Here is a 23,477-nt window from a genome sequence, read left to right as displayed (position 1 = left end):
ATTCATGTATCTTGCAAGAAGAATTCTTGCTCTAAGGGCATGTTTATTTTTTATGTTGATGTATATTGCCTATTTGTTTTCCAAATAAGCTGTACAGTTTTCCCAACCATATATGAGAGTATTTGTTTCCCCGTATTTATCCCTCCTCCCTATATTATCAATTTTTTGAACTTGCCAATCTGATTATAATTCTAAGGTATGTTTATCTAATTATGACTGAGGTTAAGCATCTTAACAGTCATTTGTTACATTCTTTCCACATAACCATTTAGCTCTTCATTATACCCTGGAAGATATCCATCTTCTCTCCACTAGTTTCAAATGGAAGCTTAAATAAATTTGTTTATTTGAGTCTAAACTCTCCATTTCTAAACTCTCTATTCTTTTACATTTACCTTATTATTTACATGTATCAGTACTATTTTTTGTAAAATGCATAGATTAAGACATCTTAATGTACAATAGGTTAGTGCCTCTTCTTTTTCTCAGAATTTCCCTGGATATTTTTGCTTTATTTTTCGGTGGTAGTGATGGAGTTGTTTCATAAAATAAACATTGAAATATACCTTGTTTAAAAGAGGGGTATTATCACAATAAAAGAGGCAAAGTTTTTGCCTAAGGTTGGGTTAGACATGGAACTGAAAATGGTGTGTAGGAGAAAAAAGAGTACCAACAAAGGGAAGAAAATTGAATAAATGTTCCAAATATGAGATACTATTAGAAACCCAGAAGTTCCCTGGAATAAAACATGCACTTGAATGTGGAAAGTTATTAAGTAGCCAGCTAGCTCTGTAGGTCAGCATTTATAACCCCTACTTTTAAAGGCCTTGACAAACAGTGCTAAAATTCTGACCTTAAACTTAAATTCCTTGGGCTCTTAGTACCTATAAACATGTACCCAACATTCCTTCCCCTAGCATGAACTTTACCAGTCACAAGGAGCCATTATTAATGCATGTCCTGGTAGGAAGCATAACTTACAGAGAAGCTAGTAAGTTCTGAGAAAGAAGGAAATAAACACAGGCACCAAACCACTATCCTAAGCTGATTGTCCTTTAAATATGTCAAGATCCAGATGTTTCAGTGTCACTTCAGTGATCTCAACAATAGGGATCTTGTGTTTGCCGCTATTCCAGGTAACTATCTCTCTGTCTGGGTTAAGATTTTCAGAGGTACTCTGAGGTACTCTGAGGACTTGATTTGCTATAGATATATATGTGAGCAACTTAACTGCTTCTACATTTAAAAGATTTCCTTCAAGCGTTACTAGCATCTTATGATTTCTTGTATTCACTGGTTAGAGGGACAAAACAAAATGTCCATGGCATTAGTTTTACTTCTCCTTTAATTAGTTCTATTGCTACTGAAATAACGTGATTGCAAATTTAACCTTCGTTTAACTCTGCTATGCTGTAATTTTTTTTTTAATTCAAAATGTTATTGACACAGAACAAAATGCTATGGCTGGATTAATTTAAGACATGTTTACTATAGCCTGCAACCATACTTGATGCTTGACAGTTTTTCAATGCTGACTGATGTAGACAGAACCATTTTAGGATTTATTTCAGTTCCTCTGCTCCAGCATCCCTTTCTGACTAACACGTGCATCTCTATATCTGTGTGACTTCAGTGCAAGTTATCTGAAAGATTTAGATCTAAAGTAAATCATAGCTTTTCTTACCTCTTCATAATAACTGGAAGTTTGACAGCTAATGTGTTGGCAGTGAGGTGCTAATAATTTAATACTGTGTACTATTGCTAGGGTACAACCCACAGAAAAGACATGGAAGTGGCTTGAAAGTGAAATACTGGTTTTATTTGTTTATCTGTTAAGCTGGATCCCGAACGATTTCATCTACTCATAAATAAACTTTCTTTATGGACAAAATGTGAATGTTCATTTTCCTTTCACTTAGTATGCAAATCTATTTGCAGCATTCTAGCAAAAAAGAATGCAACTCATTTTCTGTGCTTATAAATTGTTCATTACCGTGCTCTCTGATGGCCAATTCATGGCTCCATCTGCAACTCCACAAATCTCTTTGCCCAGATAAACTTGGTGGAGTAAATACAAGGTGCTGAAGAAGATGCATTTGGGATTAAGGGGGCAAAAGACACATCTCACACAGAACTCCCAAGCCTATCACTTTAAATTTTGTAACTTCTTGCTTGTACTTTTATTTGCATGTTATAGTCCAGGGAAATAAATACTTCAACTGACCTCATCAACTAAGTGTTTAGAGCTATATATAAACGTCATTTAAAGACTTTCTCATTGTACAAGGAAGGAGTCCTGGTTCAAAGGGTCAAACAAACAAATAGATAATAAGATCTTTAGAAAGAAGTGCCTTTTTCCTTGTGATTTAATGTATGAGATGTTGTAACCTATGACACTCAGTGAAGATAACTAAGAGCATTATTTTAGAATGCTTATAGTATTGGACTTTTCAAACAAAGCAACAAAGATTATTACTTTTTTTCTCTTCTCTGATAAAGAGAAGACTGTAAACCTCAACTGGAATGTCATGTGATCTTAAATGGACCTTACCCTTAGAGCAGGTTAAAGTCACCCTTTCATGAATATATATTTAATGCTCATTAATTGTAATAGGCTTGACTTCTGTTTCCATGTATGTACTTGGAACTTGTTTTTTTTTTTTTTGCGTGAAAATAATACTCACTAATAATGAACCTCTGACCTCTAGCTACAACATGAAAACAAAAAATGCAAGGTGCACAAAAGCTCTTTAGAGCAAGCAAAATCTGCTTATAGAAAAAACAAAAATTGTCATAAAATCCATTTATATTGGTATGTAGAAATGGAATCTGGTTCACAGTATATATCTTCTGCCACTGCTGAGCTTAAGAATCCACCCAGAGATTTTTTTCAGTTAAAATTCTGTGTACCAACAATAAACTCTGCTATAGAGCTTTTAATTAAAAAAGCAAACGAAATGATATAAACCCACATTGTCTCTAGGCGCTGCTTGTATTAAAGGATTAGACTGATGAGATGTTTGGATTTTATTGTTCTAAACATGTGTTTCAGTTGGTGCTCTCGGACCTACCATGTGAAGAAGATGAAATGTAAGTAAACAGCGAAAAACTGCATATTTTTATTTAGCATTTAAAAAATTCAAAGTATAAAAAAGGCTCAATCCATTAGAAAAAGCCCAGCTGAGTTTCAAATGATCATTATAATCAGAAGAAAAGTAAATGGTTTGTAAATGTAGATGGCTCAAATTTTTTTTTCTGAAAACAGGAAAGGTAATTTTCATTACGATCAGCTTTGTTAAATAAATAAGAGGCCTAGTTGATTTCTAGATATTTTTGCACACTGAATTTATCTTCCCCAAGGTTTCAAGGGTACTTTAAGTTCGTAAAAGAATCATGATGTTATCTATGGCTTCATCCACACTCAAAAATCACAGTGACCGAGGGAGGCAGTTTTCTGTATAACTCAGTTTAAAATACAAGCAAACTAACCAAAATTCTAACCTGTACTGTGTGTATATTTCAAAGTGCTTGTGATATGAATTATGTAACAATTGACTCAATTTTTTCACTTTTTGTGCTATAGACTTAATGGTTCTCAGAATTCTATTCAGGAGATGAAGAGAAGGTGCCATTAATAATGGTACTGATAATTAATATCTGTAATTCATTGTGACTTAGTGTCAGAAAAGCACGTCCACCCAGCACTGTCTTCTCCTGGTTGCAGCCCTCACTGTTAGCAGCTGTTTTCAGTTTTCATTGCCTGTTACCCTGAAAGCCATGCTCTCTGTATAGCAGGAAGCTATGATTGTATTGTACAGCAGGAATTGGGACCATTCACCTCCTTCTGGTGGATCATCTTATTGTTAACAATCTGCTTATTAAATTTGTGCTGCTCTTTCAGCTTTTGCATGGCTCTCGATTGCTGTTTCTTCTTTTTTTTTAATACTTTAAGTTTTAGGGTACATGTGCACAATGTGCAGGTTAGTTACATATGTATACATGTGCCATGCTGGTGTGCTGCACCCATTAACTCGCCATTTAGCATTAGGTATATCTCCTAATGCTATCCCTCCCCCCTCCCCCCACCCCACAACAGTCCCCAGAGTGTGATGTTCCCCTTCCTGTGTCCATGTGTTCTCATTGTTCAATTCCCACCTTTGAGTGAGAACATGCGGTGTTTGGTTTTTTGTCCTTGCAATAGTTTACTGAGAATGATGATTTCCAATTTCATCCATGTCCCTATAAAGGACATGAACTCATCATTTTTTATGGCTGCATAGTAGTCTATGGTGTATATGTGCCACATTTTCTTAATCCAGTCTATCATTGTTGGACATTTGGGTGGGTTCCAAGTCTTTGCTATTGTGAATAGTGCTGCAATAAACATACATGTGCATGTGTCTTTATAGCAGCATGATTTATAGTCCTTTGGTTATATACCCAGTAATGGGATGGCTGGGTCAAATGGTATTTCTAGTTCTAGATCCCTGAGGGATCGCCTCACTGACTTCCTCAGTGGTTGAACTACTTTACAGTCCCACCAACAGTGTAAAAGTGTTCCTATTTCTCCACATCCTCTCCAGCACCTGTTGTTTCCTGACTTTTTAATGATTGCCATTCTAACTGGTGTGAGATGGTATCTCATTGTGGTTTTGATTTGCATTTCTCTGATGGCCAGTGATGGTGAGCATTTTTTCATGTGTTTTTTGGCTGCATAAATGTCTTCTTTTGAGAAGTGTCTGTTCATGTCCTTCGCCCACTTTTTGATGGGGTTGTTTGTTTTTTTCTTGTAAATTTGTTTGAGTTCATCGTAGATTCTGGATATTAGCCCTTTGTCAGATGAGTAGGTTGCAAAAATTTTCTCCCATTTTGTAGGTTGCCTGTTCACTCTGATGGTAGTTTCTTTTGCTGTGCAGAAGCTCTTTAGTTTAATTAGATCCCATTTGTCAATTTTGGCTTCAAAGCAACAGCTATTTCTTTACGTTAATTTTGCAACTGCTTTTTCACTCTGTCTTATGCTGTTTGTGATGTAACAGAGTATTTGATTGTTTGCATGCTTATCTGACTCAGGATTTCCTGGCTGCCCTTATCTTATCTCCTCATCTTCTGCCTTTGACCCAGATTAACAAAATAAAGAAGTTCAGAATTGGAAAGGATCTTAAATGTTGAATCTAACTCTAACCAACATGACAGAAAAATATGGTATTAAGAAAGTTTTTACGCTGACTTTAGAGCTACTGAGGCTACCGCTCTCCCTTTTAGGTGAAGGGATTGAAACCTAAGAGAAATGGTAAATTAGTAGTAGGGCTTCAACTGGTACTTAGGTATCAGATTCTTGAGCTACATCATTTTGCATCTAAGTGTCTGTAATGGTTATCATTATTTAATACAATTGCTTTTGAGTAAAAACAAAAAAAAAACCCTCAAATGAAATGTAAATTGACAGAAAATAAAAACAAAAAAGAGAGTGTCTGGGAATGTAGGGAGGTTGTATAAGGTAAGTAAATGTATTGCAGATGAGCACAATATCTCAAATCTTTTGTTATCACAAGACAGTGTCAGTGGAATTAATCTATAAGAAAGTCATGCTGTTTTCTGACGGAGTAAAAAGTCCCCTCCAACAAAATCCTCTTTCTCTAAGTATATTTATACAAGAGATTTCAGTTTCAAATCACTTCTTTGATCTGAGACATTATCTCCTGTTAAAATACACTACCCAGCCAAGAGACCATATTCATCCATTTACCAGCACTGCTGTAAGAGAGTAACACACAAACATGGCAGATTACAGTGAAAAGGGCCATAAAGATGGCCTACTCCAAATGTCTTTTAGAAAATGAGAAACACAAAAGGACGGTAGCTTGTCCAAAGTTCACATGCAAAATGGACACAGGAAAGGGAGATTTCGATTGGAATGCGAGGGAGCATCAAAGTAAAAACGTGAAACATGGATCGCCTAGGTAGACGCCATGGTAGAGGAGGCGCTGATTAGCTAGAAATAAAAACATTTGTTTTAACCAACTTCTATGTTCCAAGAATTGTGCAAAACAATTTGCACATGTTTTCCATTAAAAAACAAAACAAAACAAAACAAAAAACTGGTCAACCGGGCACAGTGGCTAACCCTGTAATCCTAGCACTTTGGGAGGCCAAAGTGGGTGGATCACCTGAGGTGGGGAGGTCCAGACCAGCCTGGCCAACACGGTGAAACCCCATCTCTACTAACAATACAAAAAATTAGCTGGGCGTGGTGGTGGGCACCTGTAATCCTGGCTACTCAAGAGGCTGAGGCAGGAGTATTGCTTGAACCTGGGAAGTGGAGGTTGCGGTGAGCTGAGATGGCACCACTGCACTCCAGCCTGGGTAACAGAGCCAGACTCTGTCTCAAACAACAACAACAACAACAACACTGGTCTATTTTATTATTTCCTACTTAAATTTGTTTTCAAACACCAGGGTATGTTTTTCTGATCCAATCCAATTATTTTACTTTTCTAACTGTATTTTTAACATGAACAAAGCATTGCTGTGCTGTCTTTGTATAAAATTTAAATGCTACAAGTAATTTATTTTATGAAATAATACATGACAGAGCCCCTTTTATCATACTTCTGACTTAGTCCTCTTCTGATAAATAGCCAAGGACACTGATGTGCATGAATGCACAAAAATAGATTGATTTATGAAACATAAATATGACTATACATGTAAAAGATTCTGTAAATTAATTGCATTGATAGATTTTCTATTGATATACCACATCTTGCTTGGCTTGATAAAGTGAAATAGTTTACCCAAGAGTAGGAAAGCAAGTTAAAAGGCAGAGCTTGGACTTGGACCTGGGACTGACTCCTGAGCCCGGAATTTCAACCACATAGTTATATTGTATATCCAACATTTAATCAATTACACATCTGGTGAAATACCTGAGAGATACATAGTCCATTCATTCTTTGAGATACTATACAATTTACTACCAGTTTCTGGGTGATATATTTGTGACTCATCCATCCCTCAAAAGCTGAATTGTACTTTGGCCTATGTTGAGGAATGACTTTTTAAAAATAAAAAAAAAAAATTCATGAAATTTGTTATTGAATTTATTCTGAGAATACTATGGAAAACATTGTTCTTATGTTAACAGTGTTCTCTTTATGAGGCTTCATAGCTTGAATTTTTCTCTGGTTTCTATGCCAGGAATAGTTGTACATCTGGTGAGTAATGCTGTTCATTTTGTTAATTTTAGAGGACACTGTATAACCAATATTCTCTCTCATTATGTTAGCTGCTAGGAAGCTTAAGTCAGATCTACAGTTCAATTCAAATTTTATATATGGTATTTACTATATTCAGTTTACAAACTGATCTCACTATTGGCCTATTCTGTTTGTCTGATCCTCACCAGGCTCTCAGTTCTTTTTCATTTTTTAATTTTCAATGTTTCCTTAAAGCATTTGGAACACAGGATATTGGATTCATTCAGGCAATACTCCACACAGTAATATGAGGTTAGAGCTGGCTGTTACTATTCCCAGTTGCACCACTACATGGTGCTAAGAGACATGGACTCTGCAGCCAGAACATTTGGGTTTAAAACCTACTTCTACCACTTCCAGCTATGCTAACTAGCGCAAGTTACTTAATGTCTCTGTAAGTGAGTTTTCTTAGTTGTAAAAGGAGAATTAGAATAGTATGACCCTACTGTATAGTGGCATAAGTTTGAGAGTCCGTTATTTCACATGAAGTTGCACATCTGGTTTTAGAAGAGTGTCTGCCCTAGAAAATGCTGAGTGATGTAACAGAGAAACCAATGAAGCAACTCTGCATATTTCTTCCTGAATTTATCAAATTCATAAATGTATAATCTAAGGTCCACATATTCTCAGCACAGAGAAGAAGAATAAAGATCAACTCACCTAACCATTTGTATAGCACAGAAATCATCTCCATGACATCAAAGTAACAAAAGGAAATCGTTCTGATAAGGACAGAAATTATCTCCCTCAACAATTAATTCTAGATAATTCTTATTCCAAATGTCTTTCTTACACATTATAGTCAGCTCTCACTTCCCCCTGATGATTAATTTTCTTTTTAGCATAATCATACAAATTTGACCAATCCCTGAGGAATAATTTCATTTTCAAAAATATAACCTTTCCTATACTGAATATCTTGGAAGTAATATTTGAGTAATTAGAATACTCTTACTTTTTTAGGAACTCAAAAAGTTTCTGTTTAAAACATGAATTTAAGAGAGAAATGGAAATAATGGTTCGAGGAGGGGAGCATATGAAGCCAGAAGATACATGTTCCAGTGTAGTTCTCTAACTAGGTAGTGACCTCCCCTCTTCCTTTCTCCACCTTAAGTCTCAGTGGTACACTGTGCAAAATCCTAAAGGTCAATAAATGATCTCAAAGATGCCTGCAATTTGGAACTTACATGATTACTGAACTTCTCCATCTAACTGCTTCCTAGCCATGTTATTTCTTATCAGAAGCTCCACCAGAGGGTGCACCAGCTCAGAAAAAAAAAGTGAAATAAAGTTGGTTTGGAAAATTGTTAGCCCAGGAAGAAAAAAAACAGAGGGCCTTAAAAATTAGATTTAAGAAACACAATGAGGTGGTTAATATTTAGAATTGAGTTCAACTATAAGTAGAGGGGCTATTTTAAAATAGAAAAAAAGTAAAGGAAGAGGAGGGAGATGAAATAATCCATACTCCTGACCATGAGCTTAGATGTCACAATTCAAAAAAGAAAAACAAACAAACAAACAAACAAAAAACAAAAAAAAAAGCTTTCTGATTTTTTACTTGGGTCAGGACACCAAGAGAATTTCCCCATATCTGCCTCTTAAAAAATGTATATTTTTAAGGTTTTAATTTTTTAATATAATATTTTAAAGTTCTTTTTACTACAAAGTGATTCATGTACATTACAATAATTCAAACAATATGAAAGGGTTAGAGTTTTTCATGATGCCATCTTCAAGAGAAGTGGGCACTTCAGTAGTCTGGTGTATATTTATGTCTGATAGTAATTTTGGTGAAATCATTGTACTTGTGGAAAATAATATATACAAAGTAAGATTGAAGTCTCTATACTATTTTACTTAGCAAGACTTATTTATAAACATGTTTACATTATTTTTGATGATTGAATAATATTCCCTTGTAAGTATGTCCCATTAATTATTTTTCACATCTTTTATTGATGGCCGTTTGTCTTAAGGTGCTTTTTAAAGTCACACTTCAGTTGCCATTTTTTTTTTCCAGCCATACCTGTGAATTTTGCTAAACACCCTGGGCACTCAAAAGAACAAAGAGCAAACAAACAGAAAACAGACAGAAAAAAAAGACACAGAGATTTATATGTGGAGGGGAGTGAAATCATCTGTAGGCTGGGTGATTGGTTTTTGTCTTAAATGTTTGTGATAAAATTTTTGAATGGACACTTCACATATGTTAAAAGTCATTTCTGACTGGTATGATGATGGGATGACACACTGCCTCCTCCGGGAAGCTAGACACAATAAATTAACTGACATTTATGAATGTCTTCAAACTGAAATGAACTGAGTTATTTTAACAATGGCTGAAGAAGATATGATTAAGTATAGTGTTTTCTCAGAAGTGTATCTGACTGTGAATAACAGATTTCCACTGTTCAAGCTCAGCTCAGAATACCTTAAAAGTAGCTTGTATATTGAGGTATGAAAAAAGTCCATCAGCCCACTTACATTTAGTGTGCCTCGTTAGGCATAGTGAGGGACTCTACACCTACGGAGTTACACCTCCCAAAAATCACTCTGTGAACTTTGTCTGTCTCTGATCTTTTAAAACTTGTGTCAAGAAAGACTGAATTGTGGCTAGACACACACAGGAGGGTCAACTTCCTGACTGAAGGAATCAACTTCTAACTCCTTGGTAAATGGTAGGTATGGCCACGTTCATTCATTTTCCTCCTAGCCTAATTTCTTTCCTCACTGATTGTATAACAAGAGGGCAAACAGTTGTCCAATGCCTCCTATTCTCTACCAACATATTCTTCCCTGGAGAATTTGAGTTTTACATGACTGTAGGTCTCTAGATGAACAGAATATAGCTATAATGGTTATCTACATAATACCAAACACCTGCGATTTGTTGTTCCTGAAGTTAGTCACTGCCTTCTCAATGCTTAACAGTATTTGTAACTCTAGAATCAAACCCATTATAATGCATTTATCTGTTTATGTATCAGTCTGATAATTTCACATTTACTTGTATTCTCAGTGCCTTGAATTGAGTGGGCATAAACATTTGCATAATTGTGCTGGGTGCAGGAAGGTGTGGGCTGGTATGGGAATATGTAGGTGATTGTTCTGAAGAAACAAGTGTGATCAATACCAATTTTACTGGGTGAAAGAAATAGGCTTTGGCTATCCAGAGTTCCAGTACTAACGCTCTTCCTTTATCACCAGGTGTGTAAATTATAATCACCAACACCCTAATGGCTGGTATATCTGGTAAGGAATCTTCCATTTGTTTTATCTGACAGTTGGTGGTATATACACTCTTTGTCCTAAATAATTTGGGATGGTACATGAAATCACATAGCTTAAGGAAAGATTAGGGGTCATGCAAATGAATATAGAAACATCACTTTCAGATTGTTGGCCAGTGTTTACTTAAACACTTCTTGTGACAAAGGGACTCACTATTTTAAAAAATAAGTTTATTCTAGAGTTGAAAATCTTTAACAGCAAAATAATTGTTATTTGTCTTGAAATCTCCCTAAATGACCCCCCACTGATATTAATTCTGGCCTTAAAAGCCATTCCAAATGACCACTGTCTCTTCTATGAGATAATCCTTCAGATTTTTTTTTTTTTTTTTGAGACACAGTTTTGTTCTGTTGCCAGGCTGCAGTGCAGTGGCCCGATGTCGGCTCACCGCAACCTCCACCTCCTGGGTTTAAGCGATTCCCCTTCCTCAGCCTCCTGAGTAACTGAGACTACAGGCGTGCACCACCACACCCAGCTAACTTTTTGTATTTTAGTAGAGACGGGGTTTCACCATGTTGGCCAGGATTGTCTCAATCTCCTGACCTGGTGATCTGCCTGCCTTGGACTCCCAAAGTGGTGGGATTACAGGCGTGAGCCACCGCGCCCAGCCCCTTCAGAAATTTTAACCTCTTAAATCTTGACATTTGTATATTCTAAACTTAACATTGTCAGTTCACTCAATTAGCTGGTTAGCTCCTTAAAGGCAAAGACCCTCTCTGCCTACTTTTGAATTCCTATCCCCAATATCTAAAGTGTGTGTAGTTGCTTAAATACTAACTCAATGGATGGATGGATGAACGGATGGATGCATGGATGGATGGATGCATGGATGGATGAATGGATGGATGGATGTCTGAAAGGAAGAATGGATGAATGAATTAAGACACTGCCTTTTAGAATAACCCTCCAATTTCTAAGGAGAAAATGATTATTACCACCTGGAAAGATCAACCCTCTCTGAGGCCAAAGAATATTTCCAGTTCAGTGGAAATGTATGGATGGTGGTAGGAAATTGCTTAAGGAATTCAGTGTCCCACATTGCTTGCGGCCAGTCTAGCTGAATCTTCACCCCACTTCTAGGTAGTAATGGAAGCTCTTAACTTCCCTGCATGTTCTACCTCATTCTTTTCTCGGTTACTTTTGGAGTCAGGATCCTGCTGCTGGTTTTGGTGGCAGCTCTTCTCTGTGGAGCCGTGGTCCTCTGCCTCCATTGCTGGCTGAGGAGACCCCGAATTGATTCTCACAGGCGCACCATGGCCGTTTTTGCTGTTGGAGACTTGGACTCTATTCATGGTGAGTTGTCTGCACACTTCTGGACTCTTTTTTGATACTTTGTGGTTTTGTGGTGAATTGAAAAACTGTTCTCCCAAAAGCAAATCTGGGAACTTAGAAAAAGATGTGGCTTATTGGAGACCCCAAGACCTGCATTGAGGAGAGTTTAAGGGAGAAAATTTCATAAGAAAGACAATCCCAGAAGAAAGAAAATGTGTCTTGGGAACTGACCCACAGTTAAGTATAAGGAAAGCAACTAAATATTTTGTTGTTCAATAAGCAGAAGAGAAGAAGTATGCAGGGCTGGGCAGTCCAGGTGAATGGTAGGGTTTAGGGTACTGAAAAGCATCTCTGAGCTTTTATTATCAACCTATCTTAACTTGTATTTATAATTTCATTTACTGAGCTTTCTATGCTTTACTGAACTCATCTGAAGTAACATTGAATGACACTTTCCAGATTGTCTGGGGTCAATGCGGAATCTGAAATTCCGTAGAATGGTCAGGGGACTGTCAGTTTTCATGCACTTTCATCTCAGCGTCCTGATCCTGTCAGCTCCCAACACCCCCTCCCAAAACCATGCCCTTCCGTTCATTTTCCAGTTTGCTTAAGGAAGTAAAGAACGGAGGAAATTCAGGGCTTAGAGTTATTTGTAGCTGCCAGCCTTAGCTGTGAGTAGAAAAAAACAACTTACTGATTTCTGGGAGGCCATAATTGGTAGCTATTTCTTCATCTTAAGTATTGTCTCAAGCAGGGACTGTTGTGAGACTTTATTCTAAGGTACTGCATTACACACTACAGTTACCTCGGGAGTGCTTAACAGAGATAACAGCCAAAGCCATCTTTCAGAAACTGGACCACCAGGAAATCTGCAATAGATGGAGCAGGGTGTGCCCTGGGGAAAACTAACAGCAAGATGAAAAGTGGGATAAAAATAAACAAAAATGTGTTAACATCAAACTTAGTTTTCTAAGATAATGATTATATTCACCTCCAGCTTTTTTTTTCCTTCAAAGATTATTACTTAACAGAGGCAATGCATTATCAGTTTGAGAAATGGTTCTTTTAGGAAGGATAATTAAAGTCTCCAAAACAATAGTTCTTCCTCGTAAAATCAAAAGCACCTTCCACAGGGCATAGAGGGAAATAGGGTTATTGATCTTTCAACAAAATATGTTAGTCAAAAGAGTCAACATGCTAACATTGGACTATTTTTCTTTATTTACCTCGAGGTATTTAATAAGTGAATGCAATTATGCTTCTTTTATCAGGACTTAAGTTTCTAAAAAGAAAAATGCAGCCTAGTATTTTAAGTTCTTCTCTCAGTTCGAGAAAGACCTTTTCCTCGACTATCTTGAATCTTAAAAGAATTTTGATTTTAATTTTAAGTATATTATTAAGCTAGACAGTTATACTGTTAAAAATTTTTAAAGCAGTTTATGTGCCATGGTTATACACTTCTTTATCTAATGTTTTTATATTTTTTGCATGGCAGTTTCCATATGTGCTCTTGAACTTGCCTGAACGTCATGAGTGTGAAGGAAGTGTCCAGGCTGACGTACTGTTTAGCGATCTGCATGTGCTAGCACTGAGCGATGGGCAATAGACTCACATTCTCTATGTTACTCTGAAATCATTCAGAACAGGCAAAAAAAAAAAAAAAAAAAACCTTGCGGATAAATTGCTTTTTAAAAAAAATATGGTCACAATTTGTTTTACATCTGTCAAATGCTAAGCAGTAATTTGCGGATTTTCAGATATTATCTCTAATTCCTAAATATCAACTTGGAAAAGTGACTATTATTTATCTTAGAGGATGTTATGTACTTCTCTCACTCTCAAAGGGAAACATACATGCATAGATGTTTACTGCACGTCAACTAATTGAGTTTAAACTGTCCAGACTTGGGGCTAGGGAACCAATGAAAATGTGGCTGGTCACTCACAGCCCAGCCCATCCCTGGACACTAAGTACAGCCTCACTATTTGAAAGCCTAGACTTTTCTATAGAGCAGATTTCACTGGTAGGGCTAGTGCTCCAGGATCTTCATACCCATCCTCACTCTATTCTTTCATCCCAATTCCACTGGTTTAACTTCTGGATCTTATTTTGCTCAAGAAACATTTAAACTCTTCCATCCTGAGTTGCACTGCAAATCTCTCTACTATTGATTCCCATTAGTTACTCCGTCCTACTTATCTTATTTTTTTGTGCCTACGCTGAATTCATTGTTAGGTTGTTCCACCCACTGCCCATGTTCCGTCTTGTCCCAGGGATGCTCAGGATGGCAGGACAGGCAGGGAACAGCCATTCAGACAGTCTTTGATGCGGATATAGTGCCCAGAGCTGCGCTTTTTGGTATTCCTGTTTCTCTTCTCCAAAACAAAATGCAAAAGGGTATATTAGGAAGGGGTGATCTCCCATCTCTGGTGACTTCTTACCTAGTAATTTCTGGAAGTAAGTTTCAGACAGTCAATATTTTAAGACAGTCTGAAACCTGGACCCATGCTAAATTTACGTTCCTCGCTGGATCTTCATGATACCTTCACTTCTCCATACAAATGATTCTTCCTACCTAATATTTCTATAAAAAGAAGCTGCTCTCCAAAAGGGAAGTTAAAGAACCACTTGCTTTTGTGGCTACAGAAGGAGTGAGGGTCAAAACCACAGCATCTACCTCCACAGCTCCCACAGAGTATGTGCTCACAGCTGAGAACTGAGTCCAGCTGCCACAGGATTCATACGCCCACACCAAGGTTATGGGACTGTGCTTCTGAATTTCCCTCCAAATCCCTGTTCAGAAGAGAAATAGAAGAATGAGAAATCTCTGGAATGACACTGGTGACATGTCAGAATATAAAATAAGGTTTCTGGACTCCCTGCCATTTCTTGAGCACAAAGGAGAAGATGGGATGTTCCCCACTGAATACGGAATGTGGGAAATGGGTAATTTGAAACATTTTAATGGAGAGACTAGATTTGATATATTAACCTTGGGTTCCTCCCAGAACTTAATTTTTTAAATTTTTACCAAAACTTATTTTACTTAATTATCACCATTTATTGAATATATTAATTGAAATAGCTCGGCTCTTCTGACCTGTGGGGCAAAGGTTTGACTCTCAGGATCTCCTGGAAGCTGCCCTCAACTGAGCAGAACTCAGAGGAAACTTTTGACTGAGAAACTGTGGTGGACAAATTGTGCTAATGTTAAAATACATAAAATAGAGAATTTCTTTCAATCAGAACTACTGACACTATTACATGGTGCAGATTGCCAGTTATTCTGATTAGAAACACTAAACAGAAAAAAGAAAGCACTTGGCTTGGATCCTTATAAGAGATATGTAAGAAGGGTGTTGCCAACACAGCCCATCCGAATGTCTGGTGGAATTTCCTGTCTGGGAGAGGTCCGTGGGTTCTCACCCAAACACCACAGACCACAGTAGTATTTCCTGGGCTAATGTTCCTGTCTTTTCACAGTACTCTGCTGATTCAGTCTTTAGATAACTGGTCTCCTTTCCTCTTCATAGGATCTATACCCCTGAAGTGTAGATCCTAGACTCAGGGGCTTCTCAAAAGTCTTTGGATTCAGTAGAAGAGACTCTGGCACTTGCTGTGTGCTCAAAGATCACTCTCCGTGTCCACAATGTGTTAGGAAGATCTTTACCCTTCAGAAAGGGAAAAATATTCCCTCTGATGCCCCCTGTTGTGGGCTGAGCTGTATCCCACCCAATTTCACATGTTCAAATTCTAACCCCAATACCTCAGAATATGACTATATTTGAAGATAGGGCCTTTAAAAAGACAAAGGCAATGAAATTAAAATGAGGTAATTGGGATGAACCTTAATTCAATATGACCAGCATTCTTACAAGAATATATTAGCACACAGACAGACAGGCACAAAGTAAAGACCACGTGGAGACACAAGGAGAAGGGTGGCCATCTGCAATCCAAGGAGAGAGGCCTCAGAAGAAAGCTACCCTGCTGACACCTTGGTTGTGGATGTCTAGACTCCGCAATTGTGAGAAAATAAATTTATGTTATTTAAGTGATCCAGTCTGTGGTACTTTGTTATGACAGCCCTAGTAAACTAATACAACTCCTCTCTTGGGGAGTGAGGAGGAAGAAGAGGGGCTGTCAGAGAAAGAAGAAGAGGAGAAGATCAGAAGAAAGTCAAGAAGGCAGAGAAAGAGAAGATGCAGAGCAAGAGAAAGAGGAAGAAGAGAAGAAACAGTTTAAAATCAGAGATATTTTAAGGACTAAAATTTAAACATATTTATTTTATACAGACTCTAAATTCTTCTTTTTTTCTTCAGCCCCACTTCCTCTTCCTGGTCCCAGCTCCAGAATCTCCTTCTCTTTCTTCTCCCCTTATTATGCTCTCCTGAACGTCACTCTTCTTCTGGATCCGGTTCTCCTTCACCATCTCTGCTACAACCCAGAGAGCATCCACTCAATGCCCTCATGTCTTCTCAAATGGAATCATCCATGCCGTAGCTTCTGAGACCTTCTTAGTTCCTTCTCTAAATCATCAAAGATTAATAATTCTAGTATTATGTGGGTGTGTTTTGTTCAGTATCTGTGTTGAGGTAATTTTTTTTCATTTGTTTCGATGTTTTCTTATCTTAGTGTATTAGTCCATTTTCATGCTGCTGATAAAGACATACCCGAAACTGAGCAATTTACAAAAGAAATAGGTTTAATTGGACTTACAGTTCCATGTGGCTGGGGAAGCCTCACAATCATGGTAGAAAGCAAGGAGGAGCGAGTCACATCTTAGATGGATGACAGCAGGCAAAGAGAGAGTAAGGAAGATGCAAAAGTGGAAACCCCTGATAAAACCATTAGATCTTATGAGACCTATTCACTACCACAAGAACTATACGGGGGAAACCACCCCACCATTCAATTGTCTTCCATCAGATCCCTCCCACAACATGTGGGAATTATGGGAGTACAAGTCAAGATGAGATTTGGGTGGGGACACAGCCAAATCATATCACTCAGTATCTTACCTAATTTAATAATGCCTTCAGAATATCTCCTACATGAGAATACAACTGAAGACACAGAAGACTTCCTGTATTAGTCCATTCTCACATTACTATAAATAAATACCTGAGACTGGGTAATTTATGAAAAAAAAGTTTAAATTGGCTCATAGTTCTGCAGGCTGTACAGGAAGCATGATGCTGGCATCTGCTTGGCTTCTGGGGAGGCCTCAGGGAACGTAAATCATGGCAGAAGGCAAAGAGGGAGCAAGCACGTCACATGGCTGGGCCAGGAGGAAGAGAGTGGGAGGCGGGAGGTGTTACACACTTTTAAACAACCAGATCTCATGAGAACTCACTATCACGAGAACAGCACCAAGGGTATGGTGCTAAATCATTCATGAGAAACCATTCCCATGATCCAGTCAACTCCCAGCAGGCCCCGTCTTCAACACTGGGGATTACAATTCAGCATTGGATTTGGGTGGGGACACAGATCCAAATCATATCAATCTGCAAAACCAGTTTTCTCTCCCCTCTCAAATGTGGAAATGGGAAGTGAAAACACACATTGAGCCACAGACAGTGATTTTTTAAAAGGAATGTATGCAAATTTTTAGTAAAGATTGAGAAAAAAGAAGAGGAAAATCATTAAAATTCTCACGTGACCATCCGTATCCCAGATCTCTATTGTTTGTGATCATTGCTCAGCAGTTCACAAATCCAAGGACTGTAATTATGATAGGATAAAACAGACATTAAAAATAGTTTTTTTAAAAAAGATAAGGATTTTGGTTTTGTTGATTAGGTTAATTGTTTTGTTTTACTTTTTAAATTTGTATATTAAAAGTAGGCAATGTCAAAGGAATTTTGGAGTTTATTAAAAATGAAAGGTTGTTTTTATTTTAATTTACTAAAAATAAGGATGACAATAAGGTTTTATTAAAAATAAAGTTGTGATGCTGAATAAAAGCCCATCTTAATGAGGAAGCAAGCTATTTAAAGATAATTAATGGAAAATGGAGTTTTGGAGGTGAGAAAAGGACAAATAGAGCCTGAGGCAGAAAAATAATTGACTAGGCATTAGAAAAGAGAGAATATGAGAGCATAGGAGAGGGACCCCCACGATTTTTTGTCCATGTTTTTAATAAAACATAATCAATTACATAACGTTTAAATAAGGGTCCCTTTGCCTTTATGCCATGAGGTCTGTGGATTAGAGCTGGGTTCCCTCAGGCTTGACAAGGCTTCCTAATGAGGTTCCCTGCCTTTCCTGAGCTGATCGCAAGGTGAAGCCCGAGGTGACACCCCTCCTAGGGACACTCATCTTGGCTTAGCTTCTCATTGGGGCTGATCGCTCTTTAATGCTGCCCTTCAACTATACAATCTCTCTGATCCTATTTCTTCTGCAGTTTCAAGGATAATCTTCTCTCTTTCTTATTTCTGGGAAAATAGAAATACCAGCATTCCAGCAGTGATTATATATGAGTGCTCTGAGCTGAGGAGAAAAAGGAGGGCTGCAGAGCGGTGAACAAGAAGCAGGGTCTTGCAGGGTCTTACAGGCTCTGCTCTCTTCTCCCTCCAATCTCCCAGGATTCTTTTATTTTATGATTTTTCAGAAATGCCATTTCCCTATGTTTCATGTTCTAAGTGTAAATATTCTGTGATTTATTTTCAGTAATAAAAAAGGAAGTATTTCATTCACAGATTTTCATGGAAAGACATGATAATAGTAATAACTCATTCATTGAGCATTTCCCAGGAGCCATGCTCTGTGCTAACACTTGACATCCCTAATCTCATTTATTCTTCCTTACCACTCTATGAACATTCACTATCATTCTGACCACTCTACGAATGAGGGAACAAAGGCACTTAGAGATTAAGCAACATAGTAAGTAGACGGCAGAACTGTGACTCAAATTCAGTCCTTCTGGCCACTCCCATAGAAGAGAAAGGAATGAGGTAAAGGAAAGAGAAGAAATAGGTAAAAAGAACATGTAGAAAGAGGTGAAGTCTATTTCAGTGATTCTTAGAAACATAGGAAATCTCAACTCTGGCTATAAAAACTAAGCAGTAAGTGTATTGGTTTTACAAAATTAAACAATAAACTCTGATATCTTAGACAGCAGTTCTGTAAAAACTATAGGATTTTTGCTGGCATTTTTAATTCAGTTCTCTCAGCTTCTTAATTTGTCAAAAGATAAAAATGCCTGTCCTCCCCAGCATCCAATCACTTGATATTATATGTTAACATGCTTTGAAAAAAAATTGAAAACTGATATAACACATATTTGGTTTTCAAAACTTCCTGAGCACATTGGCTTAATTATGTTTTCCAAATGCCTTGTGGTTTTAATAACAAGTTTAAGATCAACAGCAAAATTTGTAGTAAGAAGATAATGAGTTTTCTATGAAAGCAACTGTGAAGACTCTATAACTGGGAGCACAATATTGACAGTGGCAGTCGTACAAATAAATTGGAGCTAGTACAAATAATAGATGTGTCAAGTCAGTTTGGTTGACCATTTCTAGGCAGAAAGATAGTTGCCTTTGACTTTGTACTGAATACACTAGGCGCAGTTCACCAAGAAAATAGCCATCATTTATTACAAGTATTCACAATGGAGGAAATTACTGGGGCAACTGTATTTTACCAATGTTAACTCTGATTGATCAAGTCCCACAGACTTATCCGACATCAACCCAAACTTACAAACTGCAAAGGGCTCTAACTCCATGATACTTTTCATTTAATAACTTCTATATTATAATTAACAATAATAATGTTTAAATCATTATTTAACTATGAAAAGAGGATGTATTGAAAAATAATATTGTAAATAAAAGAAGATGCATTCATATTCCTAGCATTAGTACAGTTCTTCACATATTGTAATAATAATAGTAAACCTTAATGCATAATTCCTGTGCCAGGCCTTGTTTTAAGTACTTTATGCTCATTTAGCCTTGCTTTTATAGAGGTAGACACTAGTATTATACCTTTATTGCCTAAGAGAAAACTGAGGTAAAGAAATATTATGTAATAGCCCAAAAGTAGACTATTTAATTAAATAGATAACTCTAAGAAAAGTGCTAAACCAGAAGGTGAGACATACATTCTAAATACAGCCCCACCCTTTACATACTTGAATTATTAGTCTTTGCTCTGGTACCAGTGAGATAAGAAATAAGACAAACACAACTGTATGAAAATCCATTATTCTAAATTAACATTATGTGCTTCAAAGTAATCATTTTGAGTAATCTCCATATGGATCCTAGTGAAGCAGCTAATGCCTAATACGCAACTACTCTTTGAATTCTTTTGATCATTGTGGCATGTTCTTTGGAATATTCCTAATGGCATCAAATCTTAATCCTTTAAGGAAGGTCAGCAAACTTTTTCCATTAAAGACAGATATAAAATATTTTTGGCTTTGCAAAATATATGGTCTAGGTGGGGACTACTCACCTCTGCCATGGTAGTGCAACAGCAGCCATAGACAATATGTAAGTGTATGAATAAGATTGTGTTTCATAAATTCAATATACAAAAACAGAGGCCAGATTTAGTTCACGGGACTAGTTGCTTTTTAAAGATGAATTTTTGATGGTTGCTACTGTTTTGGCAGAAAGCAGTCAAAATCATTTAAAGGTAGGTAAAGATCCAGGTGAATATATCCAGGTGAATATGTATTCTTTATATATAAGCATATATATACAATGATCTTTATACATATAGTCATATATTAATAGAAAGACGGGTATAAAATAGCACTATTATTTTTTTTGTGTTACCCAAACACAGTCTTTCAAGGAAATACTAACAGACAATTTCCAAAAGAGCCATTAGAGTAAGTGCATAGTCTTTCAAGGTTACCAGTTAGTGGAAGAAAAGGCCAGTTTGTAATAGTTAATGGCCTGTATTATGCCTAATCTAGAAGTCAAGAACTTTGATTTCCAAGTATTTTTTTTTAATTTTAGAATATATTCTCCTTATTGTGTACGTATACTTTAAATGCATGCTTTCATCACTGAGCTTAACATTTTTACTATTTACTAAAGAGAAATAATTAATTATTTATATTAGTTGAAGTTTGCAACCATACATGTAAAATAATACAATTTAGAAAGTGATATTTTAATTTTTCTAATGCAACTTAACATTTCCCATGTTGGGAGCATTACCTGAAATGCCATTAATGTTGAGGAATCCTGTTCTGCGATCTACAAAAGAGGATATTCTTTCTAGTTTCAGCTGCTAAATTGTAAATGCTTCTTGATGGGTTAGACAATGATGATTTCATCAGCTCAGGCAAGCAATTTTTTTTTTTCTTTTTTTGGTGTGGTGACTAAAACTTCACTGCAAAGAGCAAGACAGTTGTAATTTTTTCTCATAGATACAAATAATTTTCTGTTGCTTCAGTGATCCAAGCAACGCCAGATTTTATCAGACAGTTCATGTACTTATGTTTTATGCTCACTAGAAAGATTACAAGTCTTCATCTTTCTCTTTCCAGGGACAGAAGCAGCTGTGAGTCCAACTGTTGGAATTCACCTTCAAACTCAAACCCCTGACCTATATCCTGTTCCTGCTCCATGTTTTGGACCTTTAGGCTCCCCACCTCCATATGAAGAAATTCTAAAAACAAGCTGATTTTAGGTGCAGATTATCAATTTGAAGTATTAACGACATCTGTAATTCCAAAACATCGAATTTAGGAATAGTTATTTCAGTTGTTGGAAATGTCCAGAGGTCTATTCATATAGTCTGAGGAGGACAATTCGACAAAAGAATGGTTGTTGGAAAAAAATTTTGGTCATGGAGATGTTTAAATAGTAAATTAGTGGGCTCTTGATGTGTCACTGCTGTATCATACTTTAATGCTACACAACCAAATTAATGCTTCTCCACTAGTACCCAAATAGGCAACAATTAGGTGCTGGAAGTTGTTTCCATCACATTTAGGACTCCACTGCAGTATACAGCACACCATCTTTTCTGCTTTAAACTCTTTCCTAGCATGGAGTCCATAAAAATTATTATAATTTAACAATAGCCCAAGCCGAGAATCCAACATGTCCAGAACCAGAACCAGAAAGATAGTATTTGAATGAAGGTGAGGGGAGAGAGTAGGAAAAAGAAAAGTTTGGAGTTGAAGGGTAAGGGATAAATGAAGAGGAAAAGGAAAAGATTGCAAGTCTCAGTCCAAGAGGTTTTATGCCTCAACCTGAAGAGGAAGAAATTGCAGATAGAAGGTGAAGGAGATTGCTGAAGATATGGAGCACATATAATGCCAATAGAGGGAGAAAAGAAAAGTTCCCCTTTTACAGGAATGAATGTGGCCTCCATAGTCCATAGTGTTTCTCTGGAGCCTCAAGGCTTGGCATTTATTGCAGCAGCATGCTAAGAACCTTCAGCATAGATATCTGTTCTCATGAGGACTGCAGAAGTAGCAATGAGACATCTTCAAGTGGCATTTTGGCAGTGGCCATCAGCAGGGGGACAGAAAAAAACATCCATCGCAGATGCCATATGATCTTCGGCTGACAAATTTGTTGAACAAAACAATAAACATCAGTAGATATCTAAAATTAGGTTGACCAAACTTATTTCCTAATCTTCTTTTTCCAGATCTGTTTTATCCAAATCTTCCCCATCTCAGTTAACTGCAACTGTTGCTCAGGTCAAAAAATATTTGGAGCCATAGAAGCTAGGGTAATCCTTTTTAATAAACTATTTTTAGAGCAGTTTTAGGTCCACAGGAATATTGAGCAGAAGGTAGAGAGATTTCTTATATACATCCTGCTTTGACACTTACATAACCTCCCCCATTACCAACATTTCTTGCCAGAGTGATACACTTCTTACAATTGATGTGCCTATACTGACACCATTATCATCCAAAGTCCATAGTTTATATTATGATTTACTCTTGGTGTTGTACATTCTGTAGGTCTGACAAATTTAGAATGACATGTACCTACCATTATAGTGTCACATAAATTAATTTCACCGCCCCTGAAAGTCCTCTGTGCTCTGCCTATCTATCCATTATTCCCTCCCTTCTAAATCCAACCACTGATCTTTTTATTTTGCCCACAGCTTTGCATTTTTAGAATGCCCTATAGTTGGAATCATACAGTATGTAGCCTTTTCAGGTTAGCTTCTTTAACTTAGTAATATGCACGTAAGTTTCCTCTATGTCCTTTCATGGCTTAATAGCTCATTTGTTTTCAGGGCTAAATAAAATCCATTGTCTGGTTTACCAAAGTTTATGTATGCCTTCACCTGCTGAAGGATATCTTGGTTGCTTCCAAGTTTTGGCAATTATGCATAAAGCTACTGTCAATATCTATATGCAAGATTTTGTGGAGACATAAGTTTGTAGCTCCTTTGGGTAAATACCAAGGGCATGTTTGTTGGATTGTATGTTTAGTTTTGCAACAAAACCACTAACCTATCTTTCAAAGTGTCTGTACCATTTTGGAGTTCTAGCAGCAATGAATGAGAGTTCCTGTTGCTCCACATCCTCACCAGCATTTGATGTTGTCAGTCTTCTGAATTTTGGCCACTCTAATAGATGTGCAGTGGTATTCCATTGTTGTTTTAATTTGCAATTCCCCAATGATATATGATGTAAAGAAACTTTCGAT

The 23,477-nt window shown here is 37.0% G+C and overlaps 1 protein-coding gene across 1 annotated transcript; it reads left to right on the top strand.

Annotated features, from left to right (window-relative positions):
* The first annotated feature begins 969 nt into the window (after positions 1-969).
* Positions 970-22,415, top strand: TMEM207 (transmembrane protein 207). The gene is made up of 5 exons (XM_002814415.3): positions 970-1,136; positions 3,053-3,090; positions 10,464-10,508; positions 11,698-11,840; positions 21,341-22,415. Exons 1-5 carry the CDS (start codon positions 1,062-1,064, stop codon positions 21,475-21,477), a joined length of 438 nt encoding a protein of 145 aa, XP_002814461.2. The 5' UTR covers positions 970-1,061; the 3' UTR covers positions 21,478-22,415.
* The last annotated feature ends 1,062 nt before the right edge of the window (positions 22,416-23,477 follow it).

Source organism: Pongo abelii, chromosome 2 (assembly GCF_028885655.2).
Source record: "Pongo abelii isolate AG06213 chromosome 2, NHGRI_mPonAbe1-v2.0_pri, whole genome shotgun sequence".
NCBI classification, from domain to species: Eukaryota; Metazoa; Chordata; class Mammalia; order Primates; family Hominidae; genus Pongo; species Pongo abelii.
The sequence above is the reverse complement of the archived record's forward strand: the minus strand, read 5'-3'. Positions and strand labels throughout refer to the sequence as shown.